General features: G+C 37.4%; 1 protein-coding gene across 4 annotated transcripts; it reads left to right on the top strand.

Moving 5' to 3' along the window:
- Nucleotides 1–722: 722 nt before the first annotated feature.
- On the top strand, nt 723–17,453 carry sufu (suppressor of fused homolog (Drosophila)). 4 transcript variants are annotated; one of them, XM_027023584.2, is made up of 13 exons: nt 723–1,071; nt 1,773–1,907; nt 2,255–2,391; nt 5,401–5,543; nt 7,709–7,794; nt 8,194–8,266; nt 9,247–9,400; nt 9,731–9,833; nt 13,267–13,305; nt 14,209–14,343; nt 14,927–15,065; nt 15,146–15,214; nt 15,320–17,453. In XM_027023584.2, the coding sequence occupies exons 1-13, from the start codon at nt 920–922 to the stop codon at nt 15,407–15,409; spliced, it is 1,455 nt and encodes a 484-aa protein (XP_026879385.1). In that variant the 5' UTR covers nt 723–919; the 3' UTR covers nt 15,410–17,453. The 4 variants fall into 4 exon arrangements, with proteins under 4 accessions (XP_026879385.1, XP_026879384.1, XP_026879387.1 ...); XM_027023583.2 differs by having other exon boundaries at nt 9,244–9,400; XM_027023586.2 differs by lacking the exon at nt 13,267–13,305.
- The last annotated feature ends 157 nt before the right edge of the window (nt 17,454–17,610 follow it).

Here is a 17,610-nt window from a genome sequence, read left to right as displayed (position 1 = left end):
CATAATCAAACTCATGGGGGAATAAAAGTAAGATTAAAATGAATATTGGTCATTTTAAAATATAGTCATGAAATAGTTTTGAATGACGTGTTTCATTTGCCTGTCAACAATCAGAAAATGTATAAGAGTATTTCAGGATCCAAGCACAAGTCAAGCAAGCCTTTCTCGATGAGATTAGGTGTCACACATTTTTGCAGTTGATACTGGCCAACACAAGTAGCAGAGTCCTCGGTGTTTATCATGAGTATTCTAATGTGAAAGGATGTGGGTTCATTTCAATAAATGAAATAATGATAACGTATCCAAATACTCAATATATATTTTAAACAGCAGGTGGCGCCTGCTCCTGCCACAGATAAACAGCGTTCAACCTCTTAAACTTCAGGTTTATTGTTTGCTATTAATTTTAAGGCATATTGTTCATCAACGTAGTTACATTGAAACTAATATGAAAGGTATGTTTTACGAAAAGTTGACAAAGTTAACAACTTGCCAACTTTGCATATTCTACTAATTGATTTTACAAAGGCAATACATTATGAGTATTTTTGATTCGGTTTATTCATTTAGCATGTTAAAAATTAAATGTTAAATTTGTTAATCAAATTGAAGCCCACAAACTTCCTAATACTCCAATCATATCGCCATTCCTTTTCCGTCCCATCAGGCAAGGCCCTCTGAGCGGAATATATGTCATTTAAATAAAGAGGCCACGCCCCCGACCAGCCCTCAAACCCTAGGGGATATCGCCGCTGAGGCGTAGTTAAAAGATACATCTACATATGAGGAATTTCACAAAATTTAAATTTTGATCGTAAATAATTGATTTGCACAGTTCTAAATATCTTGTAGGAGAAAATCTTACAATCTCATTGTTTTCTGAAGACTTTTTACACTCTCTTGAGTGTCGCAGTGAAGGATGGATGATATGCGGCCTAGCAGCGGCGCCGCGGCCCACCTCGGCTTTGCGTCGCTGTTTCCCCCAGGTCTGCAAGCCATCTATGCGGAATGTAGGCGCTTGTACCCCGATCAGCCAAACCCGCTGCAAGTTACTGCCATCGTTAAGTACTGGTAAGCATTTTTGATATACATGCTTGTTGTGTTTTGGAAACCTTTATCAGAAAGACAGGAATTTTTAGAGGAAATATGTGGCTACAAAAATTTGGGAAGCCTTTGACTGTGAGCTAACAGCAGACGGATGCCTGGGTAGCTAGCTAGCTAGCTAGCAGGTTTAGTAGCAATCTGTTACGATCTTAAAACTACAGGTTAACCGAGCGTTGTATGTGGGAATTCAGGTATGTTGTGATGAGATCACCACTAATGACATGGTGGAAGGCACAGTTAAGGATGTTAATTTGTTGTAGCCTACTAAAGCATTTTGGTGCGGCTAGCTAGCTATGTTAGTGCAGTTATGCTAGCTGTCCTACAGGTTTGTTTGTGCGTGTAATGTTCAGTCTGCTAATAGTTAGTTGCTATCCAGTTAAGGACGAGTAGAGTCCGAGCTGGGATTTAACCTAGTTAAGATAACCTATCTAACGCTAGGTAAGTCACAGCTAACTAAATGGTAGATTTACATTAGTTGTAAGAGTTTTATCTAGCTACTGGTCTAAAAAAACTCATCAAATGTTGATATCCTGCACATCACCTTAATTCAAAACAAACGGTTCTTAATATCGTATCTAGTTATCTAGTTATCAGTGCACATAGCTGATGCTCCCTTATTATTTGGGTTTGCTTAGCCTTGTTTTTGAACTTCCATGATCTTGACACAGGTTAGGGGGACCAGATCCTCTAGACTACATTAGCATGTACAGAAACGTGGGATGCCCTGCTCTGGACGTACAGGAACACTGGCACTACGTGAGTCTTGGCCTGAGTGATCTGTATGGAGACAACAGAGTTCACGAGTAAGTGTTATAACAACTTTGTCATTATTTAGAAATTGTTTAGAAGAATGAGCTAAACAGATCAAAAAAGAAAAATCAATAACTTAAATAAATAAAATACAGTGCCACAGTCTTATTATAAAGAACCTCTACCAAGTCATTTTAAAGTCTTAGTCATTCTATTACCACATTTATTTGCTTCCAGTCTGTTCTATAGACATTCAAGTTAGGCATCAGAATGTGTAATGAAAGTAGATCACCCTCTATATTGGCTGTGTTTTCATTCTATTTAATTTTTATATAAAAAAGGACATTGAGTTTGAAAGCTTAGATTGAGACATAGTAGTGGTGATTTCTTGTTTTTATAGATACACTGGTCAAGAAGGTCCAAGCGGATTTGGCTTTGAGCTTACGTTTAGGCTGAAGAGAGAGCCTGGGGAGACTGCACCCCCAACCTGGCCAGCTGAGCTCATGCAAGGTTTGGCTCGATACGTCTTTCAATCAGGTATGAAACTAGATCTTAAAGAGCTTTTTTTCCCAAATTTTTCATTTTAACCTGTTTTGTTTAATGTTAACTGTTGCAAGTTCCCATCTCATAAAATCTGCAAAATTGCAAAGGCTCATATGCTTTTTCCATGACACTGTCATTACAACTCCTCACGTTCACAGCTTCATTGGCCAGCTTGGTGCGTGTGGTGGCAATGCTAAGTGCCCAGTTCTTAGTCTCTGTACTAGATGACTTCTTTGAACTGACTTTTAAAAACTACTTAAACTATAAGCTGGCACAAATGTTTAGAAACACTGTAGTTGGCCGTAAACTTAAATTACTTTGGAAAGTGGCTGTCTGGCTTATTTGAGAAGAAAGAATCTCGACAATCGAAAAATGTCCTCAATGAAATGTTTTACTAAGAAGCTCTAACATCTTAAAGCTTGTTTTTTGCAATGAACCAACCAATTTAAATGCCAACCAAGGGAGATTAAAAAGTTAAATTGGAAGGTTTGTGTCTGACTAGTCCTCAGTACTGGAAAAGAGGTTGAGTAGAATACAATACTAAATTATTGGTCATTGACCCTTCAGAATGCATTGCTTTGCAGTTTTTAAATGATCAGCTTCCTATTTAATTAAATTTTGTTTGAGTGTTTGGTGGAGAAGGTACAGTCGCTTGTCCTATCTGTAGATTGGGTCAGTTTGTGCTTGGAATCAACCTCTTGAAAAAAATAATAATTACACCTCAGTAAATAGACTCCAAAAAGGGATAAACTGGGGTAAAAGGGAACATCTGGATGTGGTAGAGTAATACAGTTCACTGCAGAACTGCATAACAGAACTATAGTTTAGGCCTAATTAGGGGTGGGCGATCTGAAGATTTCATATTGTGAACAATCTTGATGTGTTCACTCTATTTTTCAAGAGAATCGTAGTGATCATGACATTTTATGTTCTACTAATGTTTTGAAACTTCACAAAAAACCTAGCTCATCATAATACATTCACAAACCAACAGAATGATTGGTTGCAAAATGGCTGTTCTGACTGGCATGTTATACCATGAAACTATACCATCAAATCTCTTTTGTTTGTGATGCATTTCAAAAACATTTCAACATGATTGATTTAGCAGCACGATAGCTAAGGAGCTTGTCTCAAAAGGGAGCTCTATTTGAGAAGTGTGAAGGTGATGGCTATTTACAGTCATAAACCTTGTTGGACATTTATTAGCATTTTCAGAGATAATATGACAAATATATATTCATCCACTTTATCTGAAGGAACATACTGAGTGAGTTTCACTCAGGCCGTAGGTCACCAGACTTTGGTATCTTATGAGGTCCCGAAACATAGTTATTATTGATGTACACACTAGAACATTTTAAAAAAAAAAACCTATAAAACCAGCAAATGACTGAAAGAGGCAGTCACATTCTATCGACGGATATGGTGCCATTTAAAAATGTGTACAACAGGTTTTAATGATCATTTTGAAAACCATGTCTGTAATTCAGTATTGTGTTTTAAATGGTGCAAATTGATAAGTCCATAGACTTTTTAGAATCTGGATATTCTGAACAGTACGTGGAAAGAAAAATTGCTATTCAGCTCGTGGATCATGATTGGGTGTTAAAAACATTGTGATATGGGTTTTTGGGAAGATTGCCCACTTCTACTCCTAATACATTCTGTTCTCTTGTGGGCATTTATATACATAGTAAAGCTAAATAATTTGGCATACGTCTTTTATTTTATTTTTTTATCAGTTATTTTAGATAGACATTTTGTTTGTTTCTACCTTTCTGTTTTAAACTAGAGATGGCACAAATCTGATACCATGTATTGGCATCGGGTTGATATCAGCAAAAATGCTGGATTGGATATCGGTGAAGAAATTTTTCAGGAAGCTGATCTGATACCATCACAAATCCACCCTGAAAATAGCACAGCAGTGCTTTACAGCAGCACATTGCATGTGATTATTGCCAAGTTAGTTTGAGCAAGTTGCATAACCACTGGGCTAGTTTGAGCACATACCGCTGTAGAGTTCAACTGTAGTGTTTTCTTCCCATTAATGATTAAGAACTGTTATGTTCAAATTGAAACATCCATGCACTTGCACACACATGATTTCTATTGCTATCATTTTGATGACCAAGTGTGGCGAACAGATTATCGGCCTTCTAAAGAGACCAATTCAACGAGACAAATTAGCATTTTTGCACTATTCACTGCCATGGAGCCACGACCAAGAATACATTTGTTTATTAATCCATTCTTTAAAAAAAAAAAAAAAAAACCAAACAATTGCGTCTCCAATTTGGCCATGAAGCAAAGGATGTTTGGGGTCAGGGATAGGAGAAACCTGACAAACTGAGAAGGAGAGGAGAAAAAAAATAACTGAACACGTAAAGCACTCTCCTCTAAATTCATGAAGTTAATTACTCTGTGGCTTTAGTATATTCAAACCACATGAAACAATGGGGGGAGGAATGCTGCATGTCATTAGTCTGCTGAATTTTATGGTAGACTTGAAATATTGAATAAGAAGCTAGAGAATAATGTAACTTCAGCTATATTTATGTAAAATGATATAGGTTTTAAACATAGGTTTAAAGAGAGAATAGAAGTAGCTTGCATGTGCAGGTGTGTGCACAGAGAGTACAATAAAGCTGAGAACCAAGCAGGCAATGACCAAGGCTGACAGTAAGGCAATGGAAGGAAAAATCGCTTCATTCTTGTAAACAAAGGTGTTTTTTTTTAATCTGTCATATCCATGCATCTGTAAAAATCTGTAAAAATAGCATATATAATATGTCCCACACAAAACACTTCCCCCAAATAAATGAACCAGAACTACTCAACAGTGGTTTTTAATGAAAACATGTCAGATCAGTATCAATATTAGGTGATATTCAAAGATATCTGTATCGGATCGGTACAGAAAAACGTATCGTACCATCTTTGTTTAGACCTTTTAAATGTATTAGTTTTTTCCTCAAATGTATTCTTTTTATCTAACAGAAAACACATTCTGCAGTGGTGATCACATCTCGTGGCACAGCCCTTTAGACAACAGTGAGTCTCGAATCCAGCACATGCTGCTCACAGAGGACGCCCAGATGCAGCCAGTGCACACACCATTTGGCCTCGTCACCTTCCTTCAGGTGAGACATAACCAGTGCACATGGTTTTTGGCCTTGCCACCTTCCTTAAGGTGAGGCACAGCAAATGTAAAGTTAATCTAGTTTCTAAGGCAGGATCCATTTTTCTCATACTAATAACCAGTCCCTAAATACCACTTTGGTGTAAGGTATATTTAATTCAGTCTATCCAGAATTTAAAGTAAATGCTTCACTATGCCTGTCACAGTAATCACGTTGTTATCTGATATGACTCCGATCATTTCACTCAATTGTTACATTCCACAATCATAGGATTTGGTCAGAAAAAACACAGTGCAATTGTAATGCTTTTCCGTTAGTAGGCCTGAAGCAAATATGCTGCATATTTTTTCAAGCAAGATGATGACAGAGAGGTGTAAATAGGATATGTTGAACCGATGGGTCTGTTTATTTATAGCAGAGAGATTCCTAGGTGTGCAACAGTGAGCTTGATCGCTCCAGTGAAAGTTATTATGGCAATAGTTTATAGATGGATTTTTTTAATAAGTTTTGGTATGTTCAAAGTTTGTGTGTAAAGCATTCAGAATAAACAGCTGATCTGTCTTTTAATATTAAGTAGCATATAGTTGTCAAACTATTTCGCAAAGATCATAGCATGTAAAATCCTTTTAACAATATTGCAGAAGGAAATTTCATTCTAATTAGATAATACACACAAGTGCTTGTTTGCGGGTTGATGTTTATTAGCAATCTGTAATAAATATCCTGAATCACGGTGTTGCTGGGTAGAACTACGCAACTATGTTACCAGCTCTTTAAACATTAAAACACTGGGTATGACACAAATTAAGCCCCTTTGGACATAGTAAACTAAATAGGGATTCTAACACTCAGTTACACTAGCAAATTCCACTTCGCTTTTAGTTTTATATAGTTCTGTAGAATTTAGTTTTATTGCAGTCAACATGGCAGATTGTTGATTCATAATCTGCTTATTATACAGTGATCATCCAACATTTGGCACATACTCGGGGAATTTCCCGTTTTGAAGCAGTCATCAATACTGAAGGGAACAAGTACATCTTTAATGATACAATAAAAACATGGGGCTTATTTTTACAAGACATTCAAATGTCTAATTAAGCCTCCTTCTGTTTGTCTTAACAAGCAAATGTGTATCTTGCCATTAAACATACAGTTTTACATATGATGTTGTATTGTTGCCAAGAGGATTAGGGGAAAAATAACTGTCAAGTCGAGAGGAAAGCAGGGGAGCAAGGAAGTTGGAGAGAATAATACTGTGTTTACTTGCTCATTACCGCACCTCTTTTCTGCCATTAGCCATGGAAGAATTGGCTAAAGAGGTTGCTCGTGTGCAGTTCCCTGCACACTGTGCATGTTTGAGTACAGTCTTTGTAGAATGTTTAGAATTACAAATAAGTGTTGCCCTGACCAGTTGAGGTACCATTTCTGAGTTTGTTTCACTAAAATAAAAATTGTCTTTAGCTTTTCAGTTTTATTTTATATAATGTTGCAAATTAAATGTTGCTTAGAATCTCAATGCAGATTTAGAAAATCCAGGTCAAACTAAGCAGCTTGTTGCAAACTGCAGAAAATTTTAGCTTGAAGTGATGGTATATTTGATAAAGTAAGAACAAGATTTATTAAATTTAGTAGGGTTTTTTTGGTTTGTTTCTTCTGATAACCAGTTATATTTTCTCACTGTCAGTTAGACTCTTTAAAGGGAAATGAGGTCATTTTTGTTGAGGTGGAGAACAAACTTTTTATATCACTTAGTGTCATCGTATTAATGACAAACTAAGATCTTAGGCTTTTGAAATGCAAAGCAACTATTTTGATATGCTATGAGTAATCAGTACCTAACGGTGCACATTTTCAGTATCAATGATTTTGTGGTCATGTTATTGTGGGATTTTTAAGGTAGCTTATCTTGCCTTTAGTGCTCCTGCTTTTTTGGTTCAAAATCCTAAAATGGCACATGAAATGTAACCTCCATAGATGAGTCCTACAAACGCAATTAACTTCCAGTTGCCTTATGTTACCCACTGTTTGGTTTGGAATGTGTGAATTCGTAATATTTGAAAGGGGCCCTTTAAGCCAGGGAACAAGCCGCTGTTAAATGTGTCCTTTTATTGGAGCGTGTCCTTGTGAAAGTGTTAATTGTGTTTATCCTCGGTGCTCGGCAGATTGTGGGCGTGTGCACGGAGGAGCTGCAGGCAGCACAGCAGTGGAATGGTCAGGGCATTCTGGACCTGCTGCGGGGAGTGCGTGTGTGAGTGTGCCCAAAGCCAGGCTCGACGCAGAGCAGCACAAAGCTGTCTTCCTCCAGTTGGAGACCTGCTGCAGCATGAGCACATGCTTAATGAGTCCTGTGGAGAAACAGCACATTCACTCTAGACAAGCCTTGTAGATAGAGCTCTCAAATATTGTCTGTTAAGCATAAATAAGAGACTAAATCGTTGTGGGTATTACTGGTTCTTGATGTTATATTGCATCTATTATATTATTGTGTTTTGCCATTACTAAATATTTAGTGTTTAACAAAAACCCCAAATCTTCTTTCAAACTTCTATCGTCCTAGAGTTAAATGAGTTGGTGGCCTGCTTTGTTTTCCTGTCATTAATCATTAACTGTGTATGTAAATGGGCCTTTCTCTCATTTTTCTTTGTAGTGCGGGAGGTCCGTGGTTAATCACTGACATGAGGAGAGGGGAGACCATATTTGACATCGATCCTCATTTGCAAGTAAGGCTTTCTTTAGTTTACTGCAGTGCTGTCTTCCTCCTTTCTCTGTTTCTATTTTGTAGTATTCACTGTTCCTCAAATCTACATTTCAAACTGTCATTTTTATTTTATTGTTTGAGCTTAGATATTGTATTTGAGAAATACTTGAAGAGAATTTTGCTTTCTTTCTGAAAATTTATATCAGGAAATTATATAGTTTGACTGACTGAATTTAGATGAATGTCAGACAAATTCAGTTGAATATAACATTGGTAACATTCTAATCAAAAGCAAGTGAGAGAGTTCAGTAATGATTTTGCACTCTGTATAATTTTTCCACTTGGTTGATCAGCCAAGATGTTTGGTGTCTGTTGTTAGTTTTGCATTCTAGTGTCGAGGATAATCTAGCAAGAAAGCATTGGAAATGATTTTATCCAAAATCTTGTCTGTAAATATGTGCCAATCTTGACACACTTGCTTTACACGGCATTCTTTTCGGCACCAAACATGCCTTGGACAAATGACTACATTTGGGAAACTGTAAATTCGATTTTTTTTTTTTTGTGCCAAACCATTCTTTAATAAGTTTGAGTGGTCCATCATCTAGTAATGGTGTAAAATTCTGTCACTGCTGTCTTTGTTCAAAATAAAGCTGAGGCCTTCTGACCACATTGACAAACACCAACAGACACTAAAAGCAATCATCAAATTGCACACACAGAGAAAAACGGAGAAAACTAATGAACATATCTTACTTTCGTACATATAAGAGGGGCTTTATTGAGTTGTGGTCACTGCGGTTTGCGGGCCAGTTTATTGACACAAGTTCATTGCACTGTTAACATGCAACTTCTCTCTCAAACTTGGAGAGAGATGGTTGCGTTTAGATTTTCACCACTGTGGTCCCCACACATATACTCAGGCCTAAGGCGCAAACATGTCCTCCCATGTGCATCTGACCTGCTGGCCATGTGTACGTATGCCATGCATTTCCCAAGCAGGACAGAGTGGATAAGGGCATCGAGACAGACGGTTCCAACCTGAGCGGTGTCAGTGCCAAATGTGCCTGGGACGACCTGAGCCGACCTCCCGAGGATGAGGATGACAGCCGAAGCATCTGTATCGGATCACAGCCACGCAGGCTGTCCGACAAGGGTGAGGGATTTACTGCTCTGAGAAATACTAATCAGTGGAGCAGAGAAGCTCAGATGAATACTGAATGGCTGCATGAATGTACTGAACTGAGTTTCGCAGAAGCAATGTGAAGCAAAAACCTTTTATAAATCATCTTTAGATCGTAGCACAAGTATTACACTGAACACACAATCTCTTTTTCAAGATTATCTTAACACTACAATGATTTTGGGAAATGGAGCCCTGATCCTTGGTTTTTTTATTTTAATAGAATTGCTGCCTTGTATTTGTCTAAAATGACATTGTACAAGTTAAGAATTGCTAAAAAGTTTTCTTGTGTTGTATGTGCAGACACTGAACAGATCAGGGAAGCCCTGAGGAAAGGACTGGAGATTAACAGCAAGTCTGTCTTACCCCCCATTAACAATCAGAGACACAATCAAGACCGGCCACTGTAAGTCCTACATTTTCACAGCTGTGCTTTAGCATCACCACACTGCATGACATTTCACTCTTAATTCATTTTTAAAATGGGCTTAATTATGTTGATAAGGTAGCTGTGGAGGGTAGCATACACTATACTGGTTTAGCTGAGGGTAACTGAAGGCAGAGTTTCTTAGGAAGACCTGGTGAAATTGGCACACATGTTGTTGATTTACTGAGCCACCTGTTCTCAAGTATGTAGAATAGATATAGTAAGAGGACATGCCAAGAGAAGCTGTTCAGAGGTTTACAAACAAAAAAACAAAACAAAACTATTGGTCCACAGTGAGAGAGTTTGAAATGGCCTTCTAACTTGTTCTTATTTCATAACTCAGGGAATTGTCCAAGGGCTGAAGCAAATGGTTACTTTAGTAATCAACAAATCTTTCGATTATATTTTCGATTCGATATGATTTTCCTAGATGTTCCACAATGTAAGTGGTTACATGTCAAATTATCCATGTAATGTAGATATATTAAAAATATATATTGTCTACATTTTAAAATACAATTGTTTGTTTAGGTCTTTTGTTTGGATTTGATTAAATGTTGATTGAAAAATCTACAACAGTATCAGGGTAGGAATACTAAAAGAGATACTTTTATTTTGACAGTACTTTCACTTTATTTAATTTCTTTCATTCCATAATGATTTTATGGATATGTGTTTGTCTCATAAATTTGAAAAGGAAAAAAAAAGATTCACAAGTACATATTACAAATAAATAATTTTCAGAGATTAATTTGATCTAACAATAGTGAAATTTGTGAAAGGTATGAGTCCCAGAGACTTTGTGGTTAACAGGAACTGCACTAGTGCTTCAGGATTTCACCCACACACTATATGTAATATGTACACCTACCATGCTCTCTTTTGGAGAACACCAAGTTGGTACTCTGGAGGCCTGATAAGGGTGTAAAATTCTTTACAGGCCAAGTATATTTTAACTTCTTGGTTGAGGTTGTGAATCTTTAAATCTGAGGAAGCCTGACTAGCTGCGCAGTATAAAAGCAGTGTGAGTGTCTCAGCCATATTTAAGTTTTTCTAGTCTTATTTGGATTTGTTTTATCTTACCTAAGATATGAATTATATCACAGTGGTAAGATCTCAGAATTTGCTCTCAGGAGCAATAACCTTTGGCTGTCACTGTGAAGTAGGAAAACAGCTGCTAAGCAACATGTCCAAGTTTAAAACTGTGATACAAATTGTTTATGCTTGAATATTACAAGCCTATGCATTAGTTGTACTATGAATTAGAATGACAGCCGAGAGAATAGTTTCACACTGTGCTTGCCTAACATCAATTGACTGATATATAAAAACATTGGCACATATGGTAATAACATCAACCATGAATAACAAAGGAACAGTCTGTTCAGTAGACACTTCTTTAAGGTTCTAATAGGAATTGTACAGTGAGTGGGAAGACCCATCGTTCTGCAAGTTACCAATCACAATGCAAATGAAAAAAAAAAAAAGCTGCAATCACACAAAACATATTCATCAAAATGACAACACGTACTACATTTCAGAAATGCCATGCAAATTCATGAACACTATAGAAATTCAGAAAACACTTTATTTAAAATGACAAGACCTCATTTTAGAAAACGCACAACTCCCAGTCACAACACAACGGAAGTGTTGTTTCCAGGGGACATGAAAAGGGGATGGACAACCAAACAGCTAGTGAAACGTAATTTATATTTGCAATTACTACGGTTTTGTCATTGGTATATGGCAGTTGGCCTATTTGTGCTTCACATTCATGTGAATGTTGCTATTGCCTGGTCTTAAAGAATGCTGATAAAACACAATTCCATTTAACACAAGTATAAACCTGACCCTGCCAAAATAACTAGCTGCATTCAGTGTTACTATTTTACATTCAACTTCAACCTAATGAGATTCTAACACAGATCATTTTTTGTCTATATGCCTACATTCAGTGTTTATTTCAAATCATATTTTGCAAGTATATAAAAACACACTTCAGATAAGATATTAAGAATAAGACAATTGACCAGTTGGTCATTGTAGCAGACCAGCTAACTGTGTTTCGGAAATGTAGCGCATGTGTTTTCATTTTGATGAATATGCTTTGCGTAATTGCAGCGTTTTTGTTTTTTTGGGGTTTTTTTTTTATTTGCAGCGTGATGGGTCTTCTTGGCCACTGTAGAATTGGACTGAAGGCACTGATGGTGTGTTCTGTGTGCAGGATTTTAATTATGTTGCTGGGAGCTAGTTTCAAACGCTCTCATATTGATCTCAATGCGATCTCGCTGATCTCAGCACATGGCTGGGCTAATCTTGGCCCCCTGCTGCATACTCCCCACTTGGTTCTGCGCACCTTCCCCTGCTTGCACGCACAGCTCCTGCTGTGGCCTTGCCATGCGTTCAGAAATGGAGCTTTAACATTTACCCAACATCCATCTTTTAGGTTTTCTTTATTCCTTTGTTCTTTTTTGTGACACACGTGGGTAATTATTTTAAAGTCCTGTTAATTATACAAACATGAATTACATAAGCATTAATTTAGATTCTGGTCATAATTAAAATGAAAACCTTTTTGTACTTTTTGAAAACCACTGGTGGATATTGGCTCTGTACGTGTGTGGTGTTTGTCTGTCACCGTGCATGTTTTGTTTTCCTGCTACCTGAGATTCCTTTAATACATTGAATTTGAGATTCTTTTAATACCCTAGGACCTTTTACTACATAAGGGAAGTGTATTAAGAATGTTATGAATTTAGTAGTATGAATGTAAACAAGTAGCAATGTGCTGTTCTTCCACAGAAAATGTTATATGGTTTGTCTGATATTTTGACTCTGAAACTGGAGCTGCTTGCATCCAACAGACCATCAATACCATGAAATACCAGCCTTCATTTTTAGATTTACATGGTGGGGCTGGAGTGTTTTCTCCAACTCTGGTTTCTAACTTTATCATAAACAAAGAAGTCTTTTGTATTGTATTTGGTGTCAAAATAACAAAGGGTAATATAATGAATGTACAGTAGTTTTAAAATGCAGCTTTCATCTCAAGACTTTAATAATCCAAAGTGCACAACAGCCAGAGCCAAATAGCATTGGGGGAGAAACCTTTACAAGGGGGAGAAATCCTTAACAGCGGTGGATGTTGTTTCCTTTCAACATTAATTCAAAAAGCTTTCCATTTGCCACTGACTGGCAAATATGACACCAGCGATCAAACTTTGAATATCCTAATGCATTGTGTGGTGCTGAAAGCATTTCACACCCCTCTTAAAAATGGGAGTGGAGCGGTAGTCTTTGTCCTTAGTGGCTGTTGAAAGGAAGGAAATTGATTTGCCTCTTGGCAGCAATGGTAAATGCATTAATTTCTCTTTGGTGCGGTACAAATTTACCCCTAATTTCTCCATAGAGAATCAGTTGGACATTTGCAGAACAAGCAGAATTCAAGGTAAGAACCAACCAGAAGAAAGGTGAAATGCAGTGCTCAACAAAAATGGACAAAGTTTATGACTAATACAGGGTGCTCACTTCAATATTTGCAGGTTACATTTTGTCTTGAAAGCAAAGGTACACACAGTGGTTCTGTGGTACACAGGATAAATATTGTATTGTCTATTCCAGTGATAAACACAAAATTTGGATGCAAATGGTGTAGTTCAGTGACACAGTGGTGAATCTCTTTCTGCTTACCCTGAGTCTGTTTGTCATCTTTACGATCTGTTTTCTTTGCACTCAATTTGAGGGTTACATCTTGGCTTCTTAGGAATATAACTGGAAGCTTATAGCAGTAGTTCTGGGTTTCTACCCCAGATGTTTGCAACTAAGGTGCTCCTAAATGCAGGGATTTGTAATGTTGCCTTACCCGGCATTAAAAAAAGTAAGTATAGGTTGTACACTTGCTAAAACAGCATTTGAAAGGCTATTATTAATGGAGCATTTATAACCTATGTAAAATGTGGACTCTTCTTGTTTCATTTTTGTGGGCAATGTTTGTTTAACTTCTTAAGAACCTGTTTGTTGTTGGGCTTTATCTATACCATACACATTTTATACCTTAGAAGCTGGTTGAAAAAATGTTTGGCTATGGGCTACTAAATGTACAGCTATTTTATGATTCTGGGTAAGCAGAAAAAGTCACCTGTAATGTGCCTTGTATTGTTGCTTAACAGCTGTAGAATTGTTTTTGTTGTTTTGTTTTTTGTTTTTTTGGAACGTAGATCCCTTGCAACAGAACACAGGAACAAATTAAATTAAAAGGCTAAGCTACTCATCCTGTCTCCTTCATCTCTCCTCCCCTCTGTGCGACTGCTTTGGCCCCAACCCTGCTGCCACACCCTCTTGCCCCCTGCAGAAGTCGTAAGGACAGCCTGGAGAGTGAAGGCTCCGCTGCTATTGTTCCTCATGAGCTGGTAAGAACACGGCAGCTGGAAAGTGTGCACCTTAAGTTCAACCAGGAGTCTGGAACTCTGCTCCCACTGTGCCTTAGGTAATGTACACCATGCACACACATGATCTCAGCCTCACTTGCATATATACCCTCTCACAGTCTCTATCTGTGTTTGGAGTTAAAATACTTTTCATAGACAGGATAGAAATAAGTGCACAGATGTTCAAGTTCGCAAAATTTGAGCTTTTCCCTGGCCACTAGGGAAGGTCTGTTATTTTCTAAACACAAGTTCCTTTATCCCCACATCATTGTTCTAGAAAACCATTCTGGCTCTTCCTACATTAGTGGCGTACCTGCCAGCTTTTTAAAGAAACTGAGTAAATCTTTTTGATACTAGTTCTGGAAAGCTTAAATATAGCTGGCACTAAAAGGTTTCAGCATCAACCTCAAATTTGATGTGTAATTTCTCTGTTGGCTTGGCGGGAAACAATGTCCACGCTCTGCTCATTGAGGAGCTTTTGTTTTAAAACTAAATGGGACTCTGTGCCTTTTTTGTTTGAGATTAAAGGAGATCTGAATGAATGTGGCTTGAAGTTTTAGGTTCTGTAACCACTACACTACCTGTACGTGCCTGTCTTTTTATTTATTGAGATGTTTCCTCCTTTTCTTTGGCCCATCATAGAGGTCGTTTGCTTCATGGGAGACACTTCACATATAAAAGTATCAATGGTGACACAGCTATTACGTTTGTATCTACGGGAGTGGAGGGGGCTTTTGCCACAGAAGAGCATCCGTATGCGGCACATGGACCATGGCTACAGGTACAGCATGTTCAGTGCTTTTCCCCACTTGCATGCCATGTCATTCTGCAAGAATAACCTTGTCTTTTTTTCTCGTTTAGATACTGCTTACTGAAGAATTTGTTGAGAAGATGCTAGGGGACATCCAAGATCTAAGTAATCGTGAAGAGGTGGGTAAAAGTTCAGTGCATGACCCCTTTTTAGTAGGAATTTATACAAGATTGGGACAACTGAGTTCTTAAACAGATCAAACACATTTCCCCCCTGTCCTTCAGTCCAAGCTACCAAGAGAGTACAGCTGGCCTGATAAGAAGCTGAAGATCTCTGTCCTGCCGGATACCGTGTTTGACAGCCCACTGCAGTAAGACTGAGAGGCTGTGACTACCCCCACATCTCTAGAGAAGAGCTGAGCCACAGGGCTCCAGTGAGACTCATGCCTACACACAGTTGGAGGAAATGGACGTGCAGACGCTTCACTCCCTCTGACAGCTCTTGGTACAAGACACTGAATATGCCTTTTCTCCAAGTTTAAAGTCCATTATGCCACTTTCCTATTGACTGTTTTTTTTTCCCAGCAGACAGGCTTTACCTTAATTGTGTCCAGATGCCACAATCTACATATGTGCCTGCATAGTTGGTCACATGTAGGAGGTTTTGATAATTTTTTTGTTGTTGTTTTTGTTTTTTGTTTTTTTACTTTACTCCCATACCCCAAAGACTTTTTATGGTCCTCAGTAAGCTAGATATTTGCATCAGTTTGGCTAATTAATTTAAATAACCTCCTCCCATGCTTTAGTTCCTTGAGTGAAAACTGATATAGTTTGATTTTTTAAAAAAGCTTATCATATGAACTCAGCTCTTGTAGAGTGCTACAGATGTGGTTTGCAGGAAAACATCTAGTTTTTTTTATAGGGTGGGTGTAGCACATTTACACTTTACCCAAATCTCTCTCTAAGGATTATGGTTAACATAATTTTCTGTGCTATAAATGAGTATGGTCCTAAATCATTTTAGTTTTTTTTTTTTTGTTTTTTTTTTTTCTCAAATAGTAGTGTTTTCTTAAATTCATTACAGTGTTTAGTTTCATTTTATAGAACTGCCTTTTTGTGTTGTATGTCAAATGGTTAATTATGCCAAAGGTGGAGTTGACAGTGGTTTATGGGTTTGTCTTCAGCCAGTATATTTTAACTGCATCTGTCGTATACCATCATGTATCGCCTTGGCTTGGTAGGAAAGATTAAACACTTTTTTTTTTCTTTTTTTTGGTTAAAGCACCCATCAGATTAAAAAAATGGTGTGGTGTTTTGCAAGAACAGATTATAGCTGCCTGTCTCTGTCTAGTGTGAAAATGAACAGAGAAAGCCAACTGCTAGCAGCAAAGCTATCATCACAGACCTCCCTCATGTGACGAAAAGCACACTGATAAATCAAAATATAATGAATTTAAACATTTCAGAAGTTGAATTACTGAACCTTATGGATTTGGTTCATTTTTCCCTCATAGATTAAACATACCAGTGCCTATTTGAGGCTATTGTAAGCACAGTCTGTCAGTATAATTTAAGTTTTTAGTCATGATATACTGTATACCAAAGTCAGTGTTTAACTAGCATTTTCATGTCATAAGAGATATGCAGCCCAGTTCACCATTTTCCTTCCCTCATTTCTTGAACTATTTAATATGTACTGGTTAACATTTCCACCAGACATCCCCATTCTTCTGTTCTGTACCGTGCCTCTTTGTGAATGTGAAAGGTGTTTATGAAGACAGCAGTATGTCTTCAGAAAAGGCATTATTTCCTCTTTATTTCCTGTTCTTATTTTCACAAGGTGTTACAAAGAGCTGTCAACGTTTTTTTCGAGAGCGGGCTTTTAGTATATTCTTTTTATATTCCTTCAAATCACTAAACTGCCTGTTTATTGTTACCCTTAAGTGCATTAAAGTGTATTTACACAAATTGTTGTATAGTCAAGTTAGCTTTTTAAACTGCTGATTAAAGCACAGCCAAGACCATGTTTGTGTTAATAATCCAACATTGATTGAGTGGAAATAATATAATTGTGATGTTCTATGCTTTGCAGATTAATTGGGTCCCCTGCAGTCTTTCTTCAGCAGGTGGTGCTGCAGCTCTAAGCACCATTCATTTTAAAGTCTTGCTAAATGGGGACAAAAACCATTTTATGTACAATAAATAGGAGTTCTTCCTGGTAACATTTTACATACACATAAATACAGTTTTACAGCACTTTTTTCAGTTGTATCTGCTCTTTAAAAAAATTTGTAATGAAAAATGAACTTTCAATACTCTTGGGTTGCTCTTAGGTGCTGCTGGTAAAATTTTATTTTATTTTATAGGAATATGCAAGTTGTGAGGTGCCCAATAAATAATGGACCACATGATTAATCTATTTCACATGTGATTTCTTCATAACCAGCCCATGCTTCAGTCACATTACAAAAGTAGTTTATAGTCAGTGGAAACATACCATGTAAATTCAAGTACACTGGAAACAATCCATTTTATCGGAAGCATCTACTTTGGCACTTATTCTCTGGTCACATTAG

The sequence above is a fragment of the Electrophorus electricus genome, chromosome 11 (assembly GCF_013358815.1).
Source record: "Electrophorus electricus isolate fEleEle1 chromosome 11, fEleEle1.pri, whole genome shotgun sequence".
Classification (NCBI taxonomy): Eukaryota; Metazoa; Chordata; class Actinopteri; order Gymnotiformes; family Gymnotidae; genus Electrophorus; species Electrophorus electricus.
Note: the sequence above shows the minus strand (reverse complement) of the source record. Positions and strands in the feature narration are given on the sequence as shown.

Bases quoted from the DNA above. Each gene is read 5' to 3' on its own strand.
- sufu (XM_027023583.2), top strand. From the start codon at position 920: ATGGATGATATGCGGCCTAGCAGCGGCGCCGCGGCCCACCTCGGCTTT. The intron at 9,401-9,730 runs GTGAGGGATTTA...TTGTATGTGCAG, and splicing joins ACGCAGGCTGTCCGACAAGG to ACACTGAACAGATCAGGGAA. The intron at 15,066-15,145 runs GTACAGCATGTT...TTTCTCGTTTAG, and splicing joins CACATGGACCATGGCTACAG to ATACTGCTTACTGAAGAATT.